Source organism: Xyrauchen texanus, chromosome 14, assembly GCF_025860055.1.
Source record: "Xyrauchen texanus isolate HMW12.3.18 chromosome 14, RBS_HiC_50CHRs, whole genome shotgun sequence".
Lineage (NCBI taxonomy): Eukaryota > Metazoa > Chordata > Actinopteri > Cypriniformes > Catostomidae > Xyrauchen > Xyrauchen texanus.
This window is the reverse complement of record NC_068289.1, coordinates 31,798,428-31,824,101: the sequence shown is the minus strand read 5'-3', so window position 1 is coordinate 31,824,101 and position 25,674 is coordinate 31,798,428. Positions and strand designations below refer to the sequence as shown.

The 25,674-nt window shown below is 36.9% G+C and overlaps 1 protein-coding gene across 5 annotated transcripts in view; it reads left to right on the top strand.

Annotated features, from left to right (window-relative positions):
• The window catches only part of dcaf6 (ddb1 and cul4 associated factor 6), a 73,108-nt gene that overhangs the window by 10,704 nt on the left and 36,730 nt on the right, over nt 1-25,674 (top strand). For all 5 annotated transcript variants that reach the window (XM_052142372.1, XM_052142370.1, XM_052142368.1 and 2 more), the window contains exons 3-7: nt 1,113-1,205; nt 4,267-4,452; nt 4,586-4,699; nt 11,140-11,275; nt 12,143-12,354. In XM_052142372.1, the coding sequence (XP_051998332.1) occupies nt 1,113-1,205; nt 4,267-4,452; nt 4,586-4,699; nt 11,140-11,275; nt 12,143-12,354 (741 nt within the window). The remainder of the gene's footprint in view (nt 1-1,112; nt 1,206-4,266; nt 4,453-4,585; nt 4,700-11,139; nt 11,276-12,142; nt 12,355-25,674) is intronic.

The window sequence follows — 25,674 nt, the reverse complement described above, 5'->3', positions numbered from 1 at the left end:
CAGAACTGAAAGCGTGTGCGAGCAATGAGGCCTACAAACTCTAGCGCTCTGACCCCAGCTTAGTTGGGATATGCGAAAACAACTGCATTTCATTGGCTCTGTACCTGTACTCTGCACAATGACAATAAAGTTGAATCTTAATCTCTTAATCTTAAACCTGACTCCGTTACACCAGTTCTGTCTGGAGGAATGGGCCAAAATTCCAGTAACTTATTGTGAGAAGCTTGTGGAAGGCTACTCAAAACGTTTGACCCAAGTTAAACAATTTAAATGCAATACTACCAAATACTGTCAAATTGTATGTAATCTTCTGACCCACTAGGAATGTTATGAAGGAAAAAAAAGCTGAAATAAGTAATTCTCTCTACTATTCTGATATTTCACATTCTTAAAATCAAGTAGTGATCCAAACTGAGTTAAGACAGGGAATGTTTTCTATGATTAAATACCAGGAATTGTGAAAAACTGAGTTTAAATGTATTTGTCTAAGGTGTATGTAACTTCTGACTTCAACTGTACTATAGTTGCCTCATTTAGATCTAGCTCATAGACTCGCCAAATTCACTAATGACACATTTCAAGCTGCTTTCATCACTTGTTATTTTAGCCTGTAATGCATCATACTACGTCTAATACAATCTAATTCCATCTCTCCACTATAGAAAACACAGCTGTAGAGGGCAAAGCAAAAGGGGAGAATGAGGGATAAATGCTTAATCCCTGCCAATTACATTATTTTAAGAATGCAGAGGTCAAAGGAAATGTACTGTGTGTGATGAGGTTTGTGCTGCTTTAGAAAGGCTAGGAACAGACTGCATCAATCTTGAGTAATGAAATATTGATTTATTCCCCTTAAAGGCACAGGTAGCACACAGAATGTCAGATCATCTCAACTCTAAAGGTCTAAAGCTGGACTTTATGTTGTGATAAAAACACTGGTGTTATTAGTGGTGCTCAGTCAATTAATGTCAACAAACATCTAAAGAAATTGATAGATTATGTGTTAGAACCTTATATTTTTAATGAAGGGATAAAATAATGTTTTGCTGCCTTTTTTAGAGCAGTCAAAGTATGCATTCATTTCAGCAGATTTTCATCATGTTTCTTAACAGGTTAACACAATATCCTGGAATGACACAGGGGAATACATCTTATCAGGTTCAGATGACACTAACTTGGTTATCACAAATCCTTACAACAGAAAGGTAAGTTGAAGACAAAAACAAAAAACACTATGCATATGGTTAAAATAAGACCACTGCTAGACTTGCATTGACTACTGTAATGCATGCTACTCTATACATTTATTTTCAAAGTTTGATTATTTTGAATAACTGGAGTAAGATGAGAGAGTTCAGTACTCTATTTTTTAGGACAGAAGCACATTTTATTCTCTTCTTCATATAAGGTGTTTTTAAGTGCTTTTTTTCCAATATCAAAACTAGTTGTTCTCCATTGGAGTTGAATTTTTTTTTGTAATGAGTTGAAATCCATTCACAGTAATGCTTTTGGCAGATTTTTTTTAAGCTACTTCCAGTGCATTTAAGGTTTATGTTTTATCAGTATGTGTTTCCTCTGAATTTAACCCATGAGGTATATGTATCTGATGCTGGTCTTCTAAAGATGTCAAAGCTTAATTTAAATATGAATTGTGTATTTTTTCAATGTTAAAGGAATATTCCAGGTTCAGTACAAGTTAAGCTGAATCAACAGCATTTGCGGCATAATAATGATTACCACACAAATTAATTTAGACTCCTCCATTTCGAAAAAAAGGCAAAAATCGAGGTTACAGTGAGGCACTTACAATAGAAGTAAATGGGGCCAATTTTTGTGGGTTTAAATGCAGAAATGTGGAACTTACAATTTTTTAAAAGCACTAACAATTAATTTTTCTGTTAAAATTCATGTACTGTATCGTTCGAGCTGTTAACTTGTATAAATCGTCATTTTTACAGTCGTTTTAGGGTATTGTTGACATTACATTATCATGGGAGCAAAGTTGTAAGATTGGATTGAACTTTGCAAAGAAACGGTTAGTAAACGATTTTATCACTCTAAAATGATGCAAACACATATATTGTTTATGCCTTGTGGCTTTTTTCTTGAAACGGTGAGTATTTTAAAGTTTACGGTGTAAGATTATATATGCAGAAGAATTCCAGCAACATGATTTGAATCTATGGAAAAACTCAGCTTTGCAGTCCTGGAATTCTTCACCATCATAAATCAAACGGACCAGGCATCCTCATTGGTCAGAAAGGCCCCTCCGCAGCCTGAACGCCTGAACTCCTGATCTTCCACACAGAGTTAAAGCAGACTTCTCTTTGAAAGGCTTCCAAAAGACCATCAGATTTGCACGACTCGAATACTAACACATTTCATCTTAATCCAGGAACATTTTACAGTCACAATACTTGACTGATTTAACCTTCTAGAATGTACAGAATGTATTTAAATCCATGATTTATACAAGACCTAGTCTTGCTAGGTAATTCTGAAATTGCTTTGAAATGTGGTAACTTGTATAACTGACAAATGAATGATTATAGTCTGATATAACTCTTTAAAATGTGTGTAATGTTTCATCCATGTTGTATAACCAATTAATTAACCAGTATTACTTTGTAACCAGGGATTTTCATGTTTTGTTACCTACACGTATAACATCCATGAAAAAAATGTCATGTTTAGTATGTAAGCGTTCGCTGGCATATGGCATATGAAAGCTGATGACAACAAATATCATGTCTCTTGTACATTCTCAAGATATAAAAGCTCATGATTAAATATGCAGGAGATTTTTAAGACCGAAACGAAGACCATGTGACTCTGAAAAGTCACTTCTGATTGGCGCAGGACACCTTTTGGGAATGCTTCCAATTTCAGTTAAAATATTTCCAAACAGGAAGAACATGCTCTCTTGCCTCTTTAGCCTCTCTTTCTTCGGCTCATGTGCTTCGTCTGGTTGCTCCGCTGACTGCCAGGTTCATGCCATGTGAGGTCCAAGGAAACTCGGGACTCGACGTCCCGAGCAAACTCATCACTTTCTACAGTCCACACAACCATGAGAAGGCCTCGCTTCAAAGCCAAAATTATCATTCATACAGACATTAAATTTGATCATACAGAGGTCAAAAACATTGATGGAACGAACTTTCAACCAAGCAACACAAAGAACGCAAGGAAACACCACAAAGACACGCAAGTACATCTTCAATATTGTGCTCAAAGTGATGGTGTATTAAGTAAATAAGTTGGGTAATCTGATAGCAAATCGATGTAGACTCGAAGAAGGATAAATGGTTAAGGTATTGTCAACAGACTCCATAAAGTTCATTTTCACTATACTGATCATTTTATTTCACATTCTGTCACTTTTCACCAACCTGTCTTATGTATATATGTGTTAGCTTAGATTTATGTTTAGAATAGTAATAAAGTTTGTCTGTGTTCAAAGACGACTTGACTGTGGTATATTTGATAAATAATCTCATCCCAGTTTCTAAAAGATTTTGCTTCAAAGCTGTACCTAAATACATGTGATATTAATTTCAATAAGCCATGAGAATAATATCACTCCAAAACCTGAATGAATCATAATTCACTTATTAAATCTAATTCCTTACAGTAGAAATTGTGAGCTGATACAACTAGACGTTGTATTACGATTTCAGTGGTGGAGAATCTATTAAGACAAATGATCTAGTAAGTTGTAATTTATCTAATTTGTTATGGTTGTTATATTCCGTTATACATTTCATTACCTAATAAGGTACAATAAGGACAGTTTAATTTAGTCCAAAGCTCACATTCTTCAAGACCCTAAATTCCCTTCTAAATTTAGCATACCAAATATCCTTACATATAATGGTGTGAGAATGAGGGCAATTTAAAGCTCACTTCTAAGTGTCTCATACCAAATATCCTACAACGGATTGGCCCCATTCACTTCCAATGTAAGTGTCTCAGTGTAACCCAGATTTATTTATTTATTTATTTATTTTTTTTGGTTTTTAAGAAAGGAGGGACGAGCCAAAACTAATTTTTGTGGTAATCAATATTATGCCACAAATGCTGTCAAGTGAGCTTAACTTGTTTTGAACCCTAAATATTCCTTTAAAATACTTTCTTATATCCTAGCTTAATATGCACAGACAACAGCAGTTTTTGTGATAAAATTGCTTTGATGGCGAAAATAAATGTGACCTCAAAGGGCTGATGTAAAAAGTTGATCAGTGTTTGTTTTATTGCATTTGCCTTTAGATCAAGACAACAATTCGTTCAGGACACCGGGCCAACATCTTCAGCGCAAAGTTCATGCCCCACACTAACGATCAGCAGATTGTGTCCTGCTCAGGAGATGGCATAATTTTCTACACACACACAGAGAAGAGCCAAGAAATCAACAGACAGTGCCAGTTCACATGCCACTATGGCACTGCTTATGAGGTACAGGGGTTATTAAAGTAGTGAAATGACAATAAAATTGTGGTTATGTGTTTCTCAGAGTTAGCATTATCTTTGTTTGGGGCTGATGTGTGGTGAGGTGGAAGTTGACATCTGAAATATATATTTTCAATAGATAATGACAGTGCCAAATGACCCCTACACCTTCTTGTCCTGTGGAGAAGATGGTACAGTGAGGTGGTTTGACTTGCGCATGAAGACTAGCTGCACAAAGGAGGACTGTAAAGATGTAAGAAGACGTGTGTGTGTGTGTGTGTGTGTGTGTGTGTGTGTGTGTGTGTGTGTGTGTGTGTGTGTGTGTGTGTGATTATCTAGTTTATAAGGATTCTTAAGTTGAAACTAGGGATGTCCCGATCAGCTTTTTTGGCCTCTGATATTAAATATCTGCCGATACCAAGTCCCGATCCGATACTTGTATTTGCCTAGATAATAGAGCTGCAGACTTTTTTTTTTTTTTGTTTTGTTTTTTGTTTACAAAAATAACTAAGTAAACAAAGTAACTAAAAGATGTCTTCAGCTTAATGCATTTAACTTAGTGCAGCTAGCATTTTTATAATACTCGCATATAAAATCTTCTTCATAGAATGGTGTAATAGCTTATTTTAACTTTAATATTCAGGTAAAAAATAAATCACAAATCCACTGAGTTCTGTATGGATGAATAGAAATCTTACATACACTTACAAATGGTGTAAACAGCTTGACTTGAATTGTCACAACAAAGAAATTATTCTATAAAAACTAATTCAAAATTTCGCAATTCCACTTAAAAGTGGTGTAAACAGTTACACTTGAACAGGCCCAAGTTCAATAATAATGAGTTATTAATAGTTCTGTTGTCAATATCAAAATGCCATTGTGACATACTACCAACCAGTAAAAACTATGAAAGCATCACACATTCAAAGAGATATATTCATAACCAGCTCTAAAACTGCTCCAGTGAGAAATCATTGATATCTATGGTCTGTTTACTGTCTTTGAGTTTTGCTGTAACACAAATCACTAATTATTAAGCAAATGCATGAAGACACGGTGTCTGTATTGAAGGTTAAACAGTTATATTTATTATTAGTGGTTGTGACCAACTTTATTCTGATTTAAATTAGGATGAGTGACTGATGATGAGACATTGAGAGCACCTGAAGAGTGCACGTCTTTGAATGACACAGAGAGCGCTCATGTTAAATGAAGTAAAGCTAAAAGCACTCATGATTGCTCAAACAGTCTCTATCACTCAACACAATGTCTGATTGTCACAACACATGTCATGTATCATGTATTTGCATGTTTTTTTTGTTGTTTAATTTGTTTTTAAACCGGTTAGCAGCCTCTATATCCTCTTCCTGTTCACTGTGCAAGGAGTCCGATTAACTACCGTAGCGACTCTAGAAAATGGGCAAATTAATATTCATACACATGTAATTCTTTCACATTTTAAAAAACAAACTGGCATATTCATCTCAATTACATCATGTCTGAAAGTTTAAATTCGTGAATGCTTAGAATTGGTAACAACTCACCCTCCATAGGCCATTCTGTCATGCTTCAAGGGCTGAGAAAGCACTCGTTGATTAGAGGAGCAGTGTATGTGTGATTGCCTTCATGCGGCAAAAAAGATCAGCATGATCGGCCAATCACTGATCACGGATTTAAGACGAATATCGGCCGATTAATCGGGACATCTCTAGTTGAAACTGAGAATATGTAACAAGACAGATGTATTTACTCTTTGATTGCAGATTTTAAAGGAATGGTTCACTCAAAAATGAAAATTCAGTCATCATTTATTCACTCAATGTTGTTCCAAATCTGTATGATTTATTTTCTTTTGTGGAACACAAAATTAGATTTTTAGCCTTCTGTCCAAGCTGCTTGTTCTGTGCAACCAAAACAAACAAACAAGTAAACAAACAAATATACACCCCTCGACAATGAAAGTAGAAAGTGATTAGTGGCTGTCATGGCATCAAAAGGTATTGTTTCTTGAATGTCTCACGAGTCATTGCAAAGCGCCAAGTTAAAATTAGCAACCGCACAAATGAGATTCGAGAGCTGTGGCACAAGATACGATTTTAAGCTAATTACAAGTTAAAATTGATCGGTTCCTCACACAAATCCTATAGATATAGCTAACATATAACTTCAGAAGACTTGTAATATAGGGCACAAGTCATATAGACTACTTGTATGTTTTTGTTGCTGCTGTTGTCCTTTTTGGAGCTTGAAAGGCTAATGAGATTTTCAGCGAATTGCAAGTACAATTTTGATCAGTTCCTCACACACACACTATAGCAGGTGTAGGAACCTAAGGCTCGCGAGCCACAAGTGGCTCTTTGTTAAAAATCCGGTGGCTCGCCGGGTCTCTCATCATTCACCAACACATGAACGTTTAAAACTTTCTAGAGAGACTTTTCCAACAGAAAGTGAGGGTGTGATTGCAAAGCTTGAAGTCAATGACACTGTTTTTTGACAGCCTACTTCTGGTGAACAAGGTTTGAAATGAACACCCGCCAAATGCAGATTTTTCATGCTGAGTATTTTGCTGATGTACCAGCCACTGTGGAAGGCGACCTGTAAGACCTCTCGAATTAGACACAAAGATGCGCGTTTGACGAAATGTGAATTTATTTTGAAGAACAGATGAAAGAAAAGTCTCTGATGCGCATCTGAGTGCAATGAATGTGCTTCTCCAACACACGAACAGTCATAGAGTTCTGGAACTGGTTTCCCAATAACTACTGATCTTAGCTGTTAAGAGCATTTTCTACAAGCGATTTTATGCACGTTCGTTATTTTTTTATGTGCAACCAATGTGCAAAAATGTGATATAGCACCTGCAAAATGCGACGAGACTCAATCCAGTTTGCGACCTCCTCTCCAAATCCTCTCCGAGTCATTTTGCTGATCTACCTGCAAAAGGTGGGTGACCTGTTTATTTCTCGGAGTGACACATGACAAGAAATGCTGACGTGTTTGAAGAAATTATATAATTATGTTTTTAAGAACAGACAAAATAAAAGCTGTCAATGCTCGTGTCTGATTCACTGTTTGTTCAGAGACATGCGATGGGATCCTGTTTCGTGAAACAAGCGCATGTAAAGAGTTATCACTCCTTTTTCTCTGTTTCATTCAACTGAAAACTGTTAGCAAGAATAATGTAGTCTATGAGAATGCTGCAAATGCTCTCCGATCATCTTGTGAGGTACTGCGAATTTAGTTTGCTCTTAGAAATTGTGAACGCAACTCTGTAGGTTCAGTAATATATACAGGTATATTTGTATTAAATGAACAAAGTCGAAAGTGATTAAATCATAAGGTAATACAAGACACCTTCACCTTGAACCTAAAATTTAGTTCTATTTTTTTCTTTAGGAAGCATAAATATGAAAAACACATTTGAGAAGACCACACATTTGGCAGCATTTTTTGGGAACACAAGAATTTTTTAGGCTTATTTATTATGATGATTATTATAATTATCTTTACATTTACAATTGTCTTTTAGTTCTTAAGTTGTATGCTAGTAATTTTCACATGTTGCCGCATACTGATACTTGTGTGATGGCAAATGGAGCCATTGGAAATGTTTGGATTTGGGGAGGTGGTTATATAGAGGATTTTTTAATCACTTCGTTATTTGTATTGCTTTTTTGTTTAGTTTAAAGTGCAATTTGAATTTAGAAATGTCTTTTTAAGTTTTTCATGTTTCAATAAATTAATTACATTTTTAAAGCAAAATCAATAAAGCAAAAATATTCACCGACCTTGGGGATTCACCATATAATTAGATATTGATATTTTAAATGCGATTTATCATTAAAGTGTTTTTTACATATCGCCCAGCCCAAAAGGGAAGTTACATTTTTCATGAAGTAAAATTTAAGTAATTTTATGAAGACCCACACAAACACTTATACTCAATTCCATATTGCAACATGTTACTTATATATATTTGTTTGTTTTTGAGAAGTCTATGGGCAATATAAACATTTTATTTTATACAAAAAATTTGTTTTTGAAAATAGTAAATTATTCGTTTGCGGAATCGCATCTTTTGAAAAAATACATCAACCAAAAATGTTAAAATTGGCTCCTTAGTGAAAAACAGTTCCTGACCCCTGCCCTATAGCTATCCTATAACTTCAGAAGACTTGGATAAAGGGCACAAGTCATATAGACTACTTTTATGAGTTTTTTTGTTTTTGTCCTTTTTGGAGCTTGAAAGACTAGGGCCTCTGTCTTCATAGTATGAAAGAGAGCAGCTTAGACATGTTACAAAATTATCTCCTGTAAAAAGGTTTTGAATGACATGAGAGGGATGTAAATGATGACAGACCTTTCATTTTTGGGGTGAACTATTTCTTGAAGTATAATGTTTTATCTTAAAAGCAAAACTCGCCGGGGTTCTCCAGACCAATATCTATATAATTAAAAGATTTCTCATGAGCGCATTCTGTTCTTTGCTTCTAGACTCAATAACATGTTTCGTCACTCTGAGTTTCTTCAGTTAAATGTATTCTTTTCTCATTTATATCACTGGTAGTGCTCTGGGGGGAGGTTGCTATAGTGATCTGATATCAGGTTCTCCTTCCTTAGTCTTCAATCTCACCATTACAGCTGGTGAATAACTCTGAACTGCACCTCACAGCCATTCCTGATTATGAGGAAGCCGACTCCAACCTCGATTTCTCAACCCACAGAGAGTGAGTGGTGTGGAGGAGATTTGCCTGAGGGCATGATTACTTTCTGTTTTGATCAGAAACCATTTGTTTTGTGTGGTAAAGAATGTACTGCTGAAAAGTGCTTTTTGGATCCCAGTGATGTTTGTGTTCTGTCAGTAGCAGAGATTCTGCTGTCAGATAGGGAGCTGGGCTCCTTAGAGGCAAGACAAGGCATTATTGTACTGTCTTCAAAACACTTGGACAGTGTCCTAAGGCATGACCTGACAAGTTTTGATTGTCAAGTTATATATCTGTCCTCACTGAAATAGGATGTGGAGGAAGAACTGTGATTAAGCCCCTGTCATTTGAATTCCATTGCATTAGATATAAAATGATAAACAATGTGGCTTCTGCAAACAGTTCACAAGGTGCCAGTTCACAAAGGTGCTCTAGCAGAGTAACCACAAGTGTAATTCATCACATTAACTATGGGCATGTTCCACTAATGTATGACAACCAGAATGTGTCCAAATGCTTCTTTTGACATTTTGAACTGTATGTCTATTGTTGTATAATGTGAAACCCAACAAATTTCCTGTTTTAAGTTTTCCTAGAAAAGGGTGCTAGCTTTCTTTAAAATAAATGCAACTTGAAAAATCTAATGCAGTGACATTCATGCATTTTTAATTGTGCCTAAGTCAGGAGTCGGCAACCTTTTTGACATGGAGTGCCATTTTTTTTTATTTTCCTGGTCAATGGCCACCCACAAAGAAAAATAAATAAATAAAAAATGCACATATATGTGATTTTCCAAAGTTTGAGTTCACTTGTGAAAAGGTTTCTATTTTGCATGGGTTTGCAATTTATTAGTTTATTTTTCATTACAAATGAAATTATCAGCATAAGTTTATGTGAAAATGTTTTGTAAAATCTGATGATTATGATATAATCATGATCCTGCATGTAAATTTTCACAGAGCATCTTTTGAATGTTTTATTGAAAGAAAACCTGTCCTTTTGCACAAAATGAGTTAACACATGAGTTAATATATATTTTAATAATAATATTAATAATAATAATATATTATACCTCATTCTGTCCAATGCACCTTCAGTGTTTATACTTCTTCATTTGCACCTTGTACTGTATTTATTTAGACAATTGCATTGAGCTGGTTTCTGCTTCTCTACCTCATAATTTGCACTCCATAAAAAAATTATATACTCCTATATTTTTTTATATACATATTGCTATTTACACTTCTGGGTAGATGCTAACTGCATTTAATTGGCTCTGTACCTTTACTCTGGACAATGACAATAAAGTTGAATTTAATCTAATGCCACAAATTTGCTTATTTGAATCTTGTGTAATATTAAAATATTAGAATCTTACATATTTCTTATGTCATTGTAATCATGTAATCACTAGCATGCAAGCAACAGCGAGAGGAGCAGTCTAATTTATTTATATGAAGTTTTTTGCAGCTGACCTGCAAAGTAAAACTTTATTTTCAGGTTTAATTTATGCTTTGAATAGACTCAGATTTTTAATCCCATGTGTGTGGGATTTGGTTTGTTTTTTCTTTTAATCGTTTAATGTTATTTTGAGTGTGACCATGGTTTAAGGACAGTATATCTGTATGCTGGGTTGGAAATCTCAAGGATTATTAGTGGTGATTTCCTTATTACATCAAGTGTTGTTCTGAAAGCAAAAAAACCCAATGAAACAATGAATGTTTGCTGTCATCCACTCAGTCTGACCGAAGCAAAGCGGGTGCGTTTACTCGTGCGATTAACCAAAAGTGAAGCGCTGACTGCTTGCACGTGCTGCACGATTCTGTTGGGTATACTGCAGTCTCGTCACATTCAACATTTTTGTTTATCTTCCTATTCAGCTCATGAAAACACGCTGTGTGATAATAAGGAAGGATTATTTCCCCTTGATATTTGTCTCATTTACTGACTTTCTTTCCAATTTTCTCTCTCTATTATGCCTCATTAGGACATTTTGATTAATTGTCGGAGAGCCGCTACCTCAATATCCATTTGCCCCCTGGTCCCCTACTATCTTGCTGTGGGATGTTCTGACAGCTCAGTGAGGATCTATGACCGACGAATGCTTGGAACAAGAGCTACGGGTGAGAAATGAATCAGTTCAAGTTTCAGCTTTTTTCAAATTGTATCTTTATTTGAGGTGCATACAGGAGTAAAAATGTTTACCCAGGGTCAAAAATGAACACTTGCCACTGTTCATTTTATTAATCTTTGTTAAATAAATGAAATTAGTTACTCACCAGTTGGCTGAAAACTTCAAAAGGAACTGACACATAATTTTTATTTAAATTGAGTTAAAGAATTCTAATCTGACCATTTCCCAATTCAACCGCCATTGGCAGGTGTAGCAAATGGTTAATTTTGGATGCAATGGAAAATAAATTTGAAAATGTTTTGTTTTCTGAGAGATATCAATTGTTTCTCCCTCACAGCAATGAGATTAAATAAAATAATGTGACTCTGTGCAAAGTCAGATATTTTAATATGATAACATTTCTCACAAATTATTTGGACTAGACCATCTACATTAATTTTTATAGCTGCATACTCTTACAATTAGCTTATTTGCCTACAGTTGTCTTCTTTGTGTCTGTTTTTATTCTTTGTGTCAGTTTTTATAGCTCATAAGGAATTTTAGGGTAATCACTTGAGATAAAGTAAACGAAACATAACTGAGAAATCCATTAAGTATCCTAACAACCTCTGGCTGGTATACTTTCCCCTGGAGAGAATTAGACTTTCTTGTTCGATTACTGCAGTGAGAGACCACCGCGCTCTTCTGAAACTTCTCTGAAAAGAATAGATCTCTTTATCCATTGATTAATAAGTTCCCCCAAAGAAGACTTCACATCATGTGAATCTAAAAAAATCTTTCTATTACTCCTTTTAAACAAGAAGCAATTTCAAAAGGTTTAAAAGGTTTTTATATAAAGGTCTGTCTGTTTCACTAGGTAACTACATGGGCAGAGGGACGACAGGCATGTGTGTACGTTTTGTCCCAGCCCACCTGTCCACCAAATCCTGCCGTGTCACCTCGCTGTGTTACAGTGAAGATGGACAGGAAGTGCTGGTCAGTTACTCATCTGACTACATCTACCTGTTTGACCCCAGAGATGACCAGGCCAGGGAGCTCAAGGGACCTTCTGAAGAGCGGAGAGAGGAGGTTGGTGGATTTTAGGAAGTTCCAAAGGCATTTTTACACTACAGCTTATTAATGCTGCCAACATCTGAAGTGGTAATTAGGAGTATGTCACTTTCAAGTGCTTTGCTGTTGAAATGAACAGAAAACATGGACGACGCCAGGTTTATTTAACATGTTTCTTAAGGAACTTTTATTTTGACACCATAATACATATTACTCATCAGCTTGCTGACGATAATGGAATATTGGTCAAATACAAGCTATATGACCAAAATGGCAAGCGCTAACAATTATCTGTATTTAGAAACTCCAGAAACCGTAGTCTCCTCCGCCATGTTGAAAGTTTACGAATCCTCCCATCTCGGAAAATAGGGTATCACAGTTATCTCTGAGTTTCCCAGTCGTAATTACGACTTGAGGGATCATTCATGTGCAACATCCGATTGGGGAAACTCATATTTACAATATTTCTGATAAAATGTGAAGGGAACATAATTGCATCACTTGCAATGCAAGACAGACAGATGGCATTCTATGAACCAAAGGGACAAAAATATGAGTAAAAAAATATAGCAAATGGCTTTTTCCATTTTTGGCACCTTCTCTTCCTTGTTACCTAGCTACAGCGGTAAACAGCTGCTGCTATTACTGATGACGCAAGTGTACCCCAGTATGCAGCTAAATTATACAATATGAAAAGAGACCAGGAGTAGGAGGGCATGAATTCGAACTCTGATTTAATGCCTTTTCACACCAAACCTGTTTTTTCGGTGCGATTGTTTGTTCTGAACGAGCTTTTGAACAGTAACTATGGATTGGAATGGCGCTTTTCACAGGGGGTCCGACAAATCGCCCGCTGCCAATCGGAAGGTTTTTGTTTTTTTATGGAGAGAGGTCCAATTTATTTTTCTTTGGACTCCGATTAAAAACTAACTGACCAATGAGAAAAGACATTTTTGTCTGCAGCTGCTCAATCCAGCACGGCAACATCGACATTGGAAGATTATATTCTTAAAAATAAATAGTTGCTGTTCATGAACCGTTTGTACTGCAAACATAAGCCCGGTCTGTTATTGAAAGTTTGCTTTTGAATGTTTTTTTTTTGTCTTAAACATATATTAAATAATGTAAATTATCAATGTCCCTTCATATTCTCATGGCATTAAATATAGCAGCGATGTTTGGGCCACTTCTGCATTATATATGCCCTCAAAGGTCCATTGAAAATCTGATTCCATAGCAACCATGCAATTTCCAATAATATTGCACATTTTGTGCATTTAAAATGCACATTTGTCAATAAAGCATTGAATTTGAGGTTGGGATGTATATGTAAATTATTATATTTATTGTAACATCTGTGAGAAAATGAATGCCTAATCTGTATAGGGCTAAATTAAAATATTTTGACAGAGCAACTAAAATGGGTCTACTCTAGTACAGTCATCTCTTAGTGTTTATGAAAGCAAACAAACCCAGTTACATTTTCCTACAATACTACAGCATTATAATAGAGACCAGATTTTACACAGAAGGAAAACTGATAGCTTGATTCATAATAATTATAAAAATTATGGGAGAACAATAAAGAAGAATAATCAAAATACATTTAGAAACTATTACTGTCAAAATACTATAATACGGTTAGTGTTTTTACAGTAAATCTGTGGTAAATGTTTGTAAGGTATAAGATGTGTATGTGGAGTGAAAATTCTTCGGATTCATGTGTGCTTTTTTTTTTTCATGATTTCTCTGCCATTGTTGTTTATAATGGTTGAGCTGTTTAACATGGTTTTAAAGTAGTTTAATCAATGATACATTTGAAGTTTTACATTATAATTCAAATGTGGTTCGTTATCCTTACCACACTTGACACAATAATGCTTTTTATAATGGTCTGCGTGGCATGTTGCAGTCTGGGGAAAAATGCATCTGCCCTGCCTCACGTGCCTCTTTGCATTTTTCTCCATTGATCCAGGCAGAAGTTAGCAGTGTTGATAATTATGTGCGCTATATGGTTTAGAGTGGTAGGTGAATAAACGCACCTTCTCTGCACTCATGCCGCTTGTCCAGAGCTGATGGTTGTTCTGGGTAGCGCGGTTTTGTTTCGCTTTTGGAGAGAGTAAAATGCGCTCCAGGCAAAGGCTCATTAATATTCATGGGGAAAGAGCTAACTGATTGGTCAGTGAGACATTCCATTTACCTTCCATCATACATTTTAGAAATCAGCTCACGGGCCACATGAAATAAGGTGGGCCGCGGGTCTTGAGTTTGACACGTGTTTTAGGGCCTTGAGTTTGACACATGTGTTTTAGACAAACAAACAGCAGAACAATACTGCAACTTTTATTGCAAGGTCAATTTAACCAAGTATTGCAATAATTTAAATAAAGAAAGACCGTGTTTTGTCATGTTGGATGGTGACATTTTCAGGTCTCTCCAGAGATGTTCGATTGGGTTCAAGTCCGGGCTCTGGCTGGGCCACTCAAGCACATTCACACAGTTGTCCCTAAGCCACTCTTGCGTTGTCTTGGCTGTGTGCTTAGGGACATTGTCCTGTTGGAAGGTGAACCTTCAGCTCAGTCTGAGGTCCTGAGTGCTCTGGACCAGGTTTTCATTAAGGATATCTCTGTATTTTGCGTTCAGCTTTCCTTCAACCCTGACCAGTCTCCAAGTCCCTGCCGCTGAATAACACACGCAGCATGATGCTACCACCACCATGCTTCACTTTTGGGATGTATTGTGCAGGTGAAGAGCGGTGCCTGGTTTTCCCAGACATGATGCTTGGAATTGAGGCCAAACAGTTCAATCTTCATTTCATCAGACCAGAGAATCTTGTTTCTCACAGTCTGAGCGTCTTTAGGTGCTTTTTTGCATGTCTTGCACTGAGGAGAGTCTTCCGTTTGACCACTCTGCCAAGTTTCTCCCAACTCCACAATTGATCTTTGGAGCTCAACCAGAGTGACCATAGGGTTCTTGTTCACCTCTCTTACCCAGGCCCTTCTCCTTCAATTGCTCAGTTTGGCTAGTTGGCCAGCTCTAGGGAGAGTCTTGGTTGTTCCAAATTTCTTCCATTTAAGAATTATGGCGGCCACTGCGCTCTTGGGATTTCAAGTGTTATAGCAAAGGGTCTGAATACTTATGTCAATGTGATATTTCAGTTTTTTATTTTAATAAATTTGCAAAGTTATCAAAATCTTGTTTTTGCTTTGTCATTATGGGGTATGGAGTGTTGATAGATGTGAAAAATAAAAAATAATTGAAAGCATTTTAGCATAAGGCTGCAACATAACAAAATTAAGGTTGACTGAATACTTTCTGAATGTAATGTACATTATTCTGTGTGTATTTATATCACTGTGTCTTGAGTTATATTATCCTGGCATTAATCTTGGCAGTTTGGGAGTCTGGAATATAGACCTACTTGTAGAAAAATATGAAACCGCACTCTTTACTCATCTCATTCACTTAAAAAACACAGATTATATTCTCCTCCAAAATGCATCAACATCATGGATAGAAAACATGAAACGGTTATGGCAGATGAAGAAAATAAATGCTGTTACAGCGTTTATTATTATTATTAATCACTTAAAAGAGACTGGTATAACAACAGTACCGCAACAGCACCGTCTACTGTACAGGAGTTTTTCATCTTTTAATGGACTCTGTGAGAATTAGGGGTGTAGCAGTTCTCGGTAAAAAATCTAACTGAATGGTTCGCCAACCATGGTTCGGTAAGCATTTGCTCCACGGTTCATCTCTAGTTTAGTAATGCATCTGGATATAATAATGCATCTAGATCATACAGTTTGGCAAAGAAAATAAAGCACCAAATAGACATGCGCAGTTGTAACCTCCACTAATGTACCCGTATGGCTCTGTAGATGGACACACTCCGCCTGTGTTTCACGTGGGTCAACTTTCTACAGTGAGAAGCTGTCCAATTATCTAAGTATGTTAAATCAGTTGATGATATCACAGTTCTGCACACGTTAGTTGGAAAAATGGCAAGCGAAGGAAAAAAACCACAAGAGAGAATCCCATGCATCATTTAAGTCTCCTATCTGTGAACTTTTTCTTTATGCAGTCAGTTACAACAGCGTTGGTAAAAAAAAAAACTTTTACAAAACAGGCACTGTTTGAAGGCATTGCTCGACGCTAGTGCCGTATACTGGTAATACATTGATATATGATTGGCTATTCAAGCTAACATCACCTGAGGGTAGGCTATATATTGCAGAGTGTGCACAGAGCAGGTGAGCACAAAACTGCACACAGTACTCCCTTCCTTCTTTAAGCAGGCACTCGTTCTAGTTCAGACAGACATGAAACAAAAAATAAAGTGCTTGTTCATAGCCAAAGTTTTGTTGCCCTTACTGAAAAAGTGAGATATTCATGTATGATTAAAATACTAGTCTAGTGGTTTTCAATTGGTGAGGCTGGGGGGCGCCAGAGAGCCCCAGGGGAGGCGCAGAGAGGGTTTGTACGGTCATGAAAATCCTGGAAATGTATTGGAATTTAGAAATTGTGTTTTCCAAGCCTGGAAAAGTAATGGAAAAACAAGTTAACACTGAATGTTGTGGAAAAGTCATAGAATTTTCCAAAAAATATTTTCAGCAGTACAAGTGTGGTAATAATTCTTCAAGTTTGGTGCGATTGCGGAGCAACGTGAATAAGTGCTACTCAGAGCCCTCGCGGAGCAGCAGTATGCAAAATGCATTACTATGTAAACTTCTGACTTTAACTGTACATAACCGAGACTAAACCTTATGACTCCGTACCCTTGACATTGTGTGCTAACGCATATAGGGAACAGAATCCCATCATGCCGCACTACATGACATAACTTTCCAGAGAGGAAACATGATGCCGACTGACATGAGTATGCCACAAGTGAGTGACCCTCATGTTGGGCAGGAGGGGAGCACTCCGAAAGAATATATGAACAATAGTCATAGAGTATGAATTAACCCCTTCACGAACACAGTTGGGAAGGGAGTTTATTTATAATGTGCTTGTAACTTTATGGTACATTACAATGGCTGGAATGCAGGTGGTTGTGTAAAATGATGGGAGCACGTACTTAAGACGAGGGGCATAAGTATATGTTTGGCAAACAAAATAGCAAGCAAAACCTTGCAATTGTGCTATGGAGGACACAAAACACATAAGAGCTTATCAGACAGTCTGAATTGGTGGGTGCGCTCAACATATGCATATAGTCCTGCACCGGGCATAACAAATACAAGGATTGTTCCTCATCCAAATTACATGGAGATGGGAAGAAAGCTTGAAAATGAACCACCTGCGCTCTGAAGGGTGTGGTTAGAACTAGAGTTGGGGTACTTGAGTTTAGACTTTGACTCGTGTCCGAGTTTCGAGTCCAATTTGAATGGTCACAGACTCGGATGCATTTTTACTCTGACTCAAGCTTTTGGTCCAGCCGAGCCCATGACATTTGTGATACAATACAAAAAATGCAGCTGTATTAGCCCCTGAAGTCGTAGACGAGTTGTTTCACTGTGTTTAAGCAAATACATGCACACAAACATATGCAAGTGCACAGGCACACTCATCAGTCAACCAATATGCTTGAATGTTGCTACAGAGACTACTGTGTAACATTGACTACTGAGGTGGCTGGCATGACGAATACATAAAGATGGGTATGCATCCAATGTAATAGAAACTAAACAAGGCAGTTTCACAAGACACAGGACCTGACAACTGGTAAAATTGTATGTGGCATTTGTGCAGCCAAGATGGTGCTCACATTGCAGTTTCATCGTGGTTAAAAACGTAAAATTTAGAACTTCATTGAGTCAAGCCACCCACATCATGTCTCTCACAGTACACTTTAAACAGCATATCGAAATAAAAATAGTATTAATATTGGATATTAAGTCTTTTTAGGCATAATGTATCTACACATGTAGGCTTTTGTAGTCTCTTGTAGTCCACGCAGAGTGCCTCTGATTTGCTAGTAATAACCAATCGCTAAGGCAATTCAAAACACACACACACACACACACACACACACACACACACACACACACACACACACACACACCGTTCATTTACAATGGGTCGAGTGCTGCATCGTATTGTATGTCGGGTGCGCTTTGCTGCGGGGGCTCCCATCGGCGCAGAGCTTGCGCTGAGGCATCTGCCTTAATTTGGGCCATTTGGCTTTAGCTCTGTGGCGAAATTTGTCGGCACTGAGGCAGCTGGTGTGGGGTTTTAGCCGGGTGCTGGTTGTGATGAAGTACTGCTCCGTTTTGACATAAAGTCTCATAGCCTGTGAGTGTTGCTGAGTCGTGACGTGCTGAGTCGTGACGTGGCGTTCAGCAATTCTATTCACAGAGCCTCCGAGAAGGCCAGCTGGAGACACTGGGGCATCAAATAGAGCGGCATTTCCCTCGTCAAATCAAAAGTCAAAAATCAAGAATCTGAAGGAAACAATCTATCTAAATTAATTTATAATATTTTGAAGCAAATCCAATTTTTGTTCACATTCCAGACTTTTATTATAAATTTTAAATATTACTTTCTCCATTTGGTATATTTCCGAAATTGTTTCTCTCCATCTTTTAAATTGTGGGGGTTCTGGTTTGTAATTTTTTAAGGTTTTCTGGATATTTTTCGGTTGTGCAGTTAAATATTAAATTAATCATGTTATTTTTAAATAAATTGTCAACTTATATAGCACTCATATAGAATTTGACTGTAATGAGCCTTTTTTTTCTCCACAATTTCTCCAACAATCCCCTTTTACCATGCGATTGTATTTACTTTGAATAATAGGTGTTATAAAAAATCTAATTTGTATCTTGAAAGCATATTCCCTCCAAACACTGTGTTGGATATTTGGTACTGATGAATTTAGAATGGAACCGTTAAAGTGCCTGCATTCTCACACCATTATATGTAAGGGAATTTACGGTATAGAAATGTGTGAGCTATGAACTAAATTAAACTGTCCTTATATTACATTATTATGTAATGAAATATATAAAGGAATTAGTCACGTTCGACAACCATTATAAATTAGATTACTTGTCCAAATAAAATTATCCACCATTAAAATCATAATACATCATCTCGTTGTATCCGCTCACAATTTCTACTGTAAGGAATTAGCTTTAATAAGTGAATTATGATTAATTCACTTATTGGAGTGATATTATTCTCATGGCTTATTGAAAATAATATCATATGTATTTAGGTACAGCTTTGAAGCAAAATCTTCCTCAAACAAGGATGATATTATTTATCAAAATATACCAACAGTCAAATCATCTTTGAATACAGACAAACTTTATTGCTATTCTAAACATAAATCTAATCCAACACATATATACATGAGACAGGTTGGTGAGAAGAGTGACAGAATGTGAAATAAATGATCAGTACAGTGAAAATGAACTTTATGGAGTCTGTTGACAATACCTTAAGAGCATTTATCCTTATTTGAGTCTACATTGATTTGCTATCGGATTACCCAAATTATTTAACTAATACACTAGCACTTTGAGCACAATATTGGAGATGTATTTGCGTGTCGTGGTGTTTCCTTGCGTTCTTTGTGTTGCTTGGTTCTTGGCTCTTGGTCATAAGTTAGTTCCGTCTATCTTTTGGACCTCTGTAAGATTGGATAGTTATTGTCTGTATGAATGATGAGGTTGGATTTGAAGCGATACCTTCTCTGAACCGTAGAGAGTGAGTGGCTTTTCCTCGGGACTTTGAGTCCCGAGCTTCCTTGTACCTCACATGGTATGGATCTGGTTCCGACGAGATCCATAGAAGACCACGGAAGAGTCAGAGCGAAGTCTGAGCAGTCAGAAGAGCAGAAGAGAGAGAGGAGAGTTCTTCCTGTTTGGAAACATTTGAACTAAAATTGGCTGCATCCCCAAAGGTGTCCTGCGCCAATCAGAAGTGACTTTTCAGAATCACATGGTCGACTGGGCTGTCCTTTCCGACAGTTGATTTTATGGTCCTTTGTTTCTAAGTCTACAAATTTCCCGCTCAAAAATAGTGCAAGTTTTAATCATTAACTTTTATATCTTGCAAATTATATTTTACAAGAGGTATGACATTCGTTGTCATCAGCTTCCTCTGTGTAACCAAGCGAGCATTTGCATACCAATTTTGACATTCTTTAATTAATATTGTACATGTAGGTAACAAAACATGAAAATCCCTGGTTACAAATCATACTGGTTAATTCTTTGGTTATACAACATGGATAAAACATTACACACATTTTAAAGAGGTACATCAGGCTATACTCATTAATTTGTCAGGTATAATTTGTCAGTGATAATTACAATAAATCGTGGATTTAAATTCATTTTGTACATTTTAGAAGGTTAAATAAGTAAAGTACTATGACTGTGTAGAATGTTCCTGAATTAAGATGAAATGTGTTAGTATTGGAGTCGTGCAAATCTGATGGTATTTTGGAAACCTTTCAAGGAAAAGTCTGCTTTAACTCTGTGTGGAAGTTCAGAAGGTCATGCATTTTTGCTTTAAATTAGGTTGTTTAGAGTGTCTTGACCAAAGACAAAAGGGGAACTGGCCCCCACAGTGAGCCTGGTTTCTCCCAAGTTTATTTTTCTCTCATTAATCAAAATCTTATGGAGTTTTGTGTTCCTTGCCACAGTCGCCTTCGGCTTCCTTACTGGGGTTATAAATACAATTATTATTTAATTACTTATTTTTAAACACATTTCACAATCAGATTTTATGTAATTACACAATGATGACTCATCGACGTTATAGACATTACAGTTTTATCTTCTGTTAATGCATGATCTTCTGTAAAGCTGCTTTGAAATGATGTGTGTTGTGAAAGGTGCTATACAAATAAAATTGACTTGACTTGACTTGACAGGCCTTGAGTAGGAAGTTGATGATTGGTCTGTTAATTTATGATGTTGAGGAATTCCAGGATTAAAAAGGTTGGGTTTTTCCAAGATTCAAATCATGTGGTTTCAATTCTTTTGCATGTATAATATTACAACTGGATTGAGTAGTATGGAATGTATTATATGACATTTCTTCTCAGTCTTGCTGACTAATTTTTATTTTTAATTCATCCTCCCACCTACATATAATTTTATTCATAGTGTCCTGCATATCTCTTTCAAGTGCATTCTTTAAAATTCCTAACATTTTATTGGAATAATTGTATGTATCGATTATATAATTTGTTGAGGCATTTCCTTTATTTATTTTACTTTAACTTCTGTTAATATTTTCTTACCTGTAAATAATAAAAAAATTGTGAATTTGTAAGCTCATACTTTTTTGCTAGTTTTGAAAAGTTATTTGTTCCTTTATCAGTAAACAGTTGGTGATATCTTTTCAGACCTCTATCTGCCCAAAACATTACCAAGTGCTACTGTGGATTATTTTTTAAAAATAAATCCATCTCCACACTTAATCACTAAAATTACAAATGGTAATTTTACGTCTGCAGGCTAACCTGCTATGTAACATTATTGTTTTGGGGTTTACTATTCAGTTGTGGGCAGGCTTTTACCTAAAACTGTGTAACAAAATTGTCGATCTCAAGAGTCTTATTTAATCATATAATTATTACGATCTGTAATGTTATGGCCTCTATCCCCGGAAGTCCACGGCTAACCTGCTCACTATCTCTCTCTACCACCGGTAATGTCCAACTAGGAGTATAGCCATAGCTATATCCTTCCATAGCTCTCACGAAAAAAGTTTGGCTACACCCATTCCAGCAAATGATGACTAACTTAGATGCACTGCTTGTCTTGTACTTGAAGCTTTGTTAGGTTCACAATAAGCAACTGTGTACTTTTAAGAAAGATACTAAATTAAAACTTACCACTGTGAAATGTCCTGCTCAAGTCTTGCTTGAGAAGGTGGTTTGGGTCGATCAGCTTGTTCTTCCAAACTTTCATTATTGGACCCGGGATCGAACTGCTATGGCAAAAAAAGATGCCACTGTTACCATAATTGCAATAGTGTTTACAGCTGCTCAGGAAGCCTGAAACTCTGTTATGGTAAGGGGTGTTATATTTCAGTCATGCTCCAAGCGGTTGACCAACCACAACAAAATGGGACAGCTGACCAATCATAGCAGACTGGGCTTTTCTGAAAATTATGGCGGCACTGGACTTTAAAGATGCAGGACCAAATCAGAGCGTTTCAGACAGAGGGTGAAAAGAGCAGCAATGTACAGTATGAGAAAATTATGTGTTTTTTTGAACATTAAAGCTTAAAGTAAACCTTTAAGTAAACCTATTCAAGTAGACCCCCAAAATAAAATTATGAACCTATAAATTTGTATAATATGGGCTCTTTAAAATCGGGATCGAAGCCTGAGTTGACAAAGTTGATGAGCTGCGTCATGGTACCAATTATGCCTGCTTGGACTGGTTTGAATTGGTCAACCAATCCTGAAACCCTGAGTTTGTTCAGTGACCTTCATGGTACATGCCTATGGAATAACCTTATGAAATTGTGTGATTGTGTATTTATCCCCTCAAGGCTTTCTGTGGAATGCATATGTCCATATGCAGCTTTCAGTGAGTGAAGAAATTAACTTAAAAAAAAAAAAAAAAAACGGACTTTTTCAAAACAAAACTTCCATTTTCTGATTTCATTAGTCATTTTTGTAGGGAAAAACACTTGATGTAATTGATTACTATCAAGTGTTTGTCATGATGTGCAGCTGAGTGTAATTGCTGATGAAAACATCCAGATCATCTTTGTCTTGTCAGTCCTTCAGTAAAAGGAGAAGCTCGTTGGTCACTTGAAGAGAACACAAGAACACAATGAGCAACAGATATTTTTTCAAAAATGATGGATCCTTGCTGGAACTAGAGTATTAACTGAGCATTAAGTGACCGGGCTCCAGACTGCGACTAAAATGGTTGCAAATTGTGTGCGTTCATATGAGGTTTCTTCAGATATCATCTTGTGAATTATTGAATACATCTATATATTGTCAGTGGGTCTCGTGCCATTTTCGTCCCATTCTGTTTCTGATGAGCTCGCACCGCACACAACAAACCAAGAGCGAGAGAGTCAAGAACAAATGACTCTTTTGAACCAGATCTTTCCATGAATCATCCAAAAATAACTGAGGGTTTGAAGCTCAGGTTAGCAGTTTGAATCAGATTCACTTTCTCAGCGAATCAGCTGTAAGTGAGCTCGCAACTGGGTGTGCAGACATTTCAAAATAAGAGTTCCATGTGCATTTCAGGCTTCTTTATAATTAAAAGTCCCGTATTGTGTATTACTTTTTTCCTTCTGGTTATTATTGATTGAGATTGGAGTAGCACAATAAACTGCATCTGGGGTTTCATTAAATTTGCATTATTGTTGTCTCTGTGTCTGGGCCATCTGGTAACAGTAAGGAAAGACTAAGGCAACATTTTAGTGTGTGTGTGTGTGTGTGTGTGTGTGTGTGTGTGTGTGTGTGTGTGGTGTGTGTGTGTGTACACATACACTCACACACACTGATCAGTTACAACATTAAAACCACATGCTTAATATTGTGCAGGTCCCCCTTGTGCTGCCAAAACAGCGCCAACCTGCATCTCAGAATAGCATTCTGAGATGATATTCTTCTCACCACAATTGTACAGATGCATTTCCATCCACAGAACTGCCGCTCACTGGATGTTTTTTGTTTTTGGCACGATTCGGAGAAAATTCTAGAGACTGTTGTGTGTGAAAATCACAGGAGATCAGCAGTTACAGAAATACTCAAACCAGCCCATCTGGCACCAACAATCATCCATGCCGATTATCTAATCAGCCAATCATGTGGCAGAAGTGCAGTGCATAAAATCATGCAGATATGGGTCAGGAACTTCAGTTAATGTTCACATCAACCATCAGAATGGGGAAAAATGTGATCTCAGTGATTTGGACAGTGGCATGATTGTTGGTGCCAGATGGGCTGGCACAACAGACACAACAGTCTCTAGAATTTTCTCCGAATCGTGCCAAAAACAAAAAACATCCAGTGAACGGCAGTTCTGTGGATGGAAATGCATCTGTTCAATTGTGGTGAGAAGAATATCATCATACCAGGCACCGCTCATAACCTGGCCAATACATCCCTACAGTGAACCATGGTGGTGGCAGCATCATGCTGTGGGGATGTATTTCAGCGGCAGGAACTGGGAGACTAGTCAGGATCGAGGGAAAAATGAATGCAGCAATTTACAGAGACATCCTTTGTAAAAACCTGCTCTGGACCTCAGACTGGGTCGAAGGTTCATCTTCCAACAGGACAACGACCCTAAGCACACAGCCAAGATAACAAAGGGGTGACTACGGGACAACTCTGTGAATGTCCTTGAGTGGCCCAGCCAGAGCCCAGACTTGAACCCGATTGAACGTCTCTGGAGAGATCTGAAAATGGAGCGTGCACCGACGCTCCCCATCCAACCTGATGGATCTTGAAAGGTCCTGCAAAGAAGAATGGGAGAAACTGCCCAAAAATAGATGTGCCAAGCTTGTAGCATCATACACCAAAAGACTTGAGGCTGTAATTTGTGCCAAAGGTGCTTCAACAAAGTATTGAGCAAAGGCTGTGAATACTTATGTATTGTACATTTTTTTTTTTTTTTATAAATTTGCAAAGATTTCAAACAATTTTCTTTCACGTTGTCATTATGGGGTATTGTTTGTAGAATTTTGAGGAAAATAATGAATTTAATCAATTTTGGAACAATGCTGTAACATAACAAAATGTGGAAAAAGTGAAGCGCTGCGAATACTTTCTGGATGCACTGTATTGCACCATGTGCAAACATTCACTGATGCTCAAGAAGACAACACACTATTATATGCATACTATACTTCATGTAAATATCTGTAATGTAGATTCTGAAGAGTAGTACTAAATAATTTTTAAATTTTTATATTTGTATAAATTGTGAAAGGGGTGTGAAAATGTATGAGACAAAAGGGAATGCAAACTTAGCTTCTCAACTCCATATACTGTTAATTAATCCTTAGATTAATGGATTTTTAGCTGTCATTTCTTTGGCTGTATATCTTTTATCTGAACAGCAATCTAAATCGAGCAATTCTGTGATTTGGTGACTAAAAACAGCTATTTGGCTCCTTAATGTTTCAGTTTAGGAGCCAATGGCTTGTAAGTCATTTTTGTAGTCTGGAGCCCTGCGAGTCTCAACTGTGAAGAGATTAACGACCTCCCGCTGGCAGACGCCAATGAGCTGTTCGTCTCCCTCCACCTGGACAGTAATTATGCTAATGAATCTCATACCTGAAATTCAGTGGAAAAATCAGCAAGTGTGACTCCGGGTTAACATGGAAGAG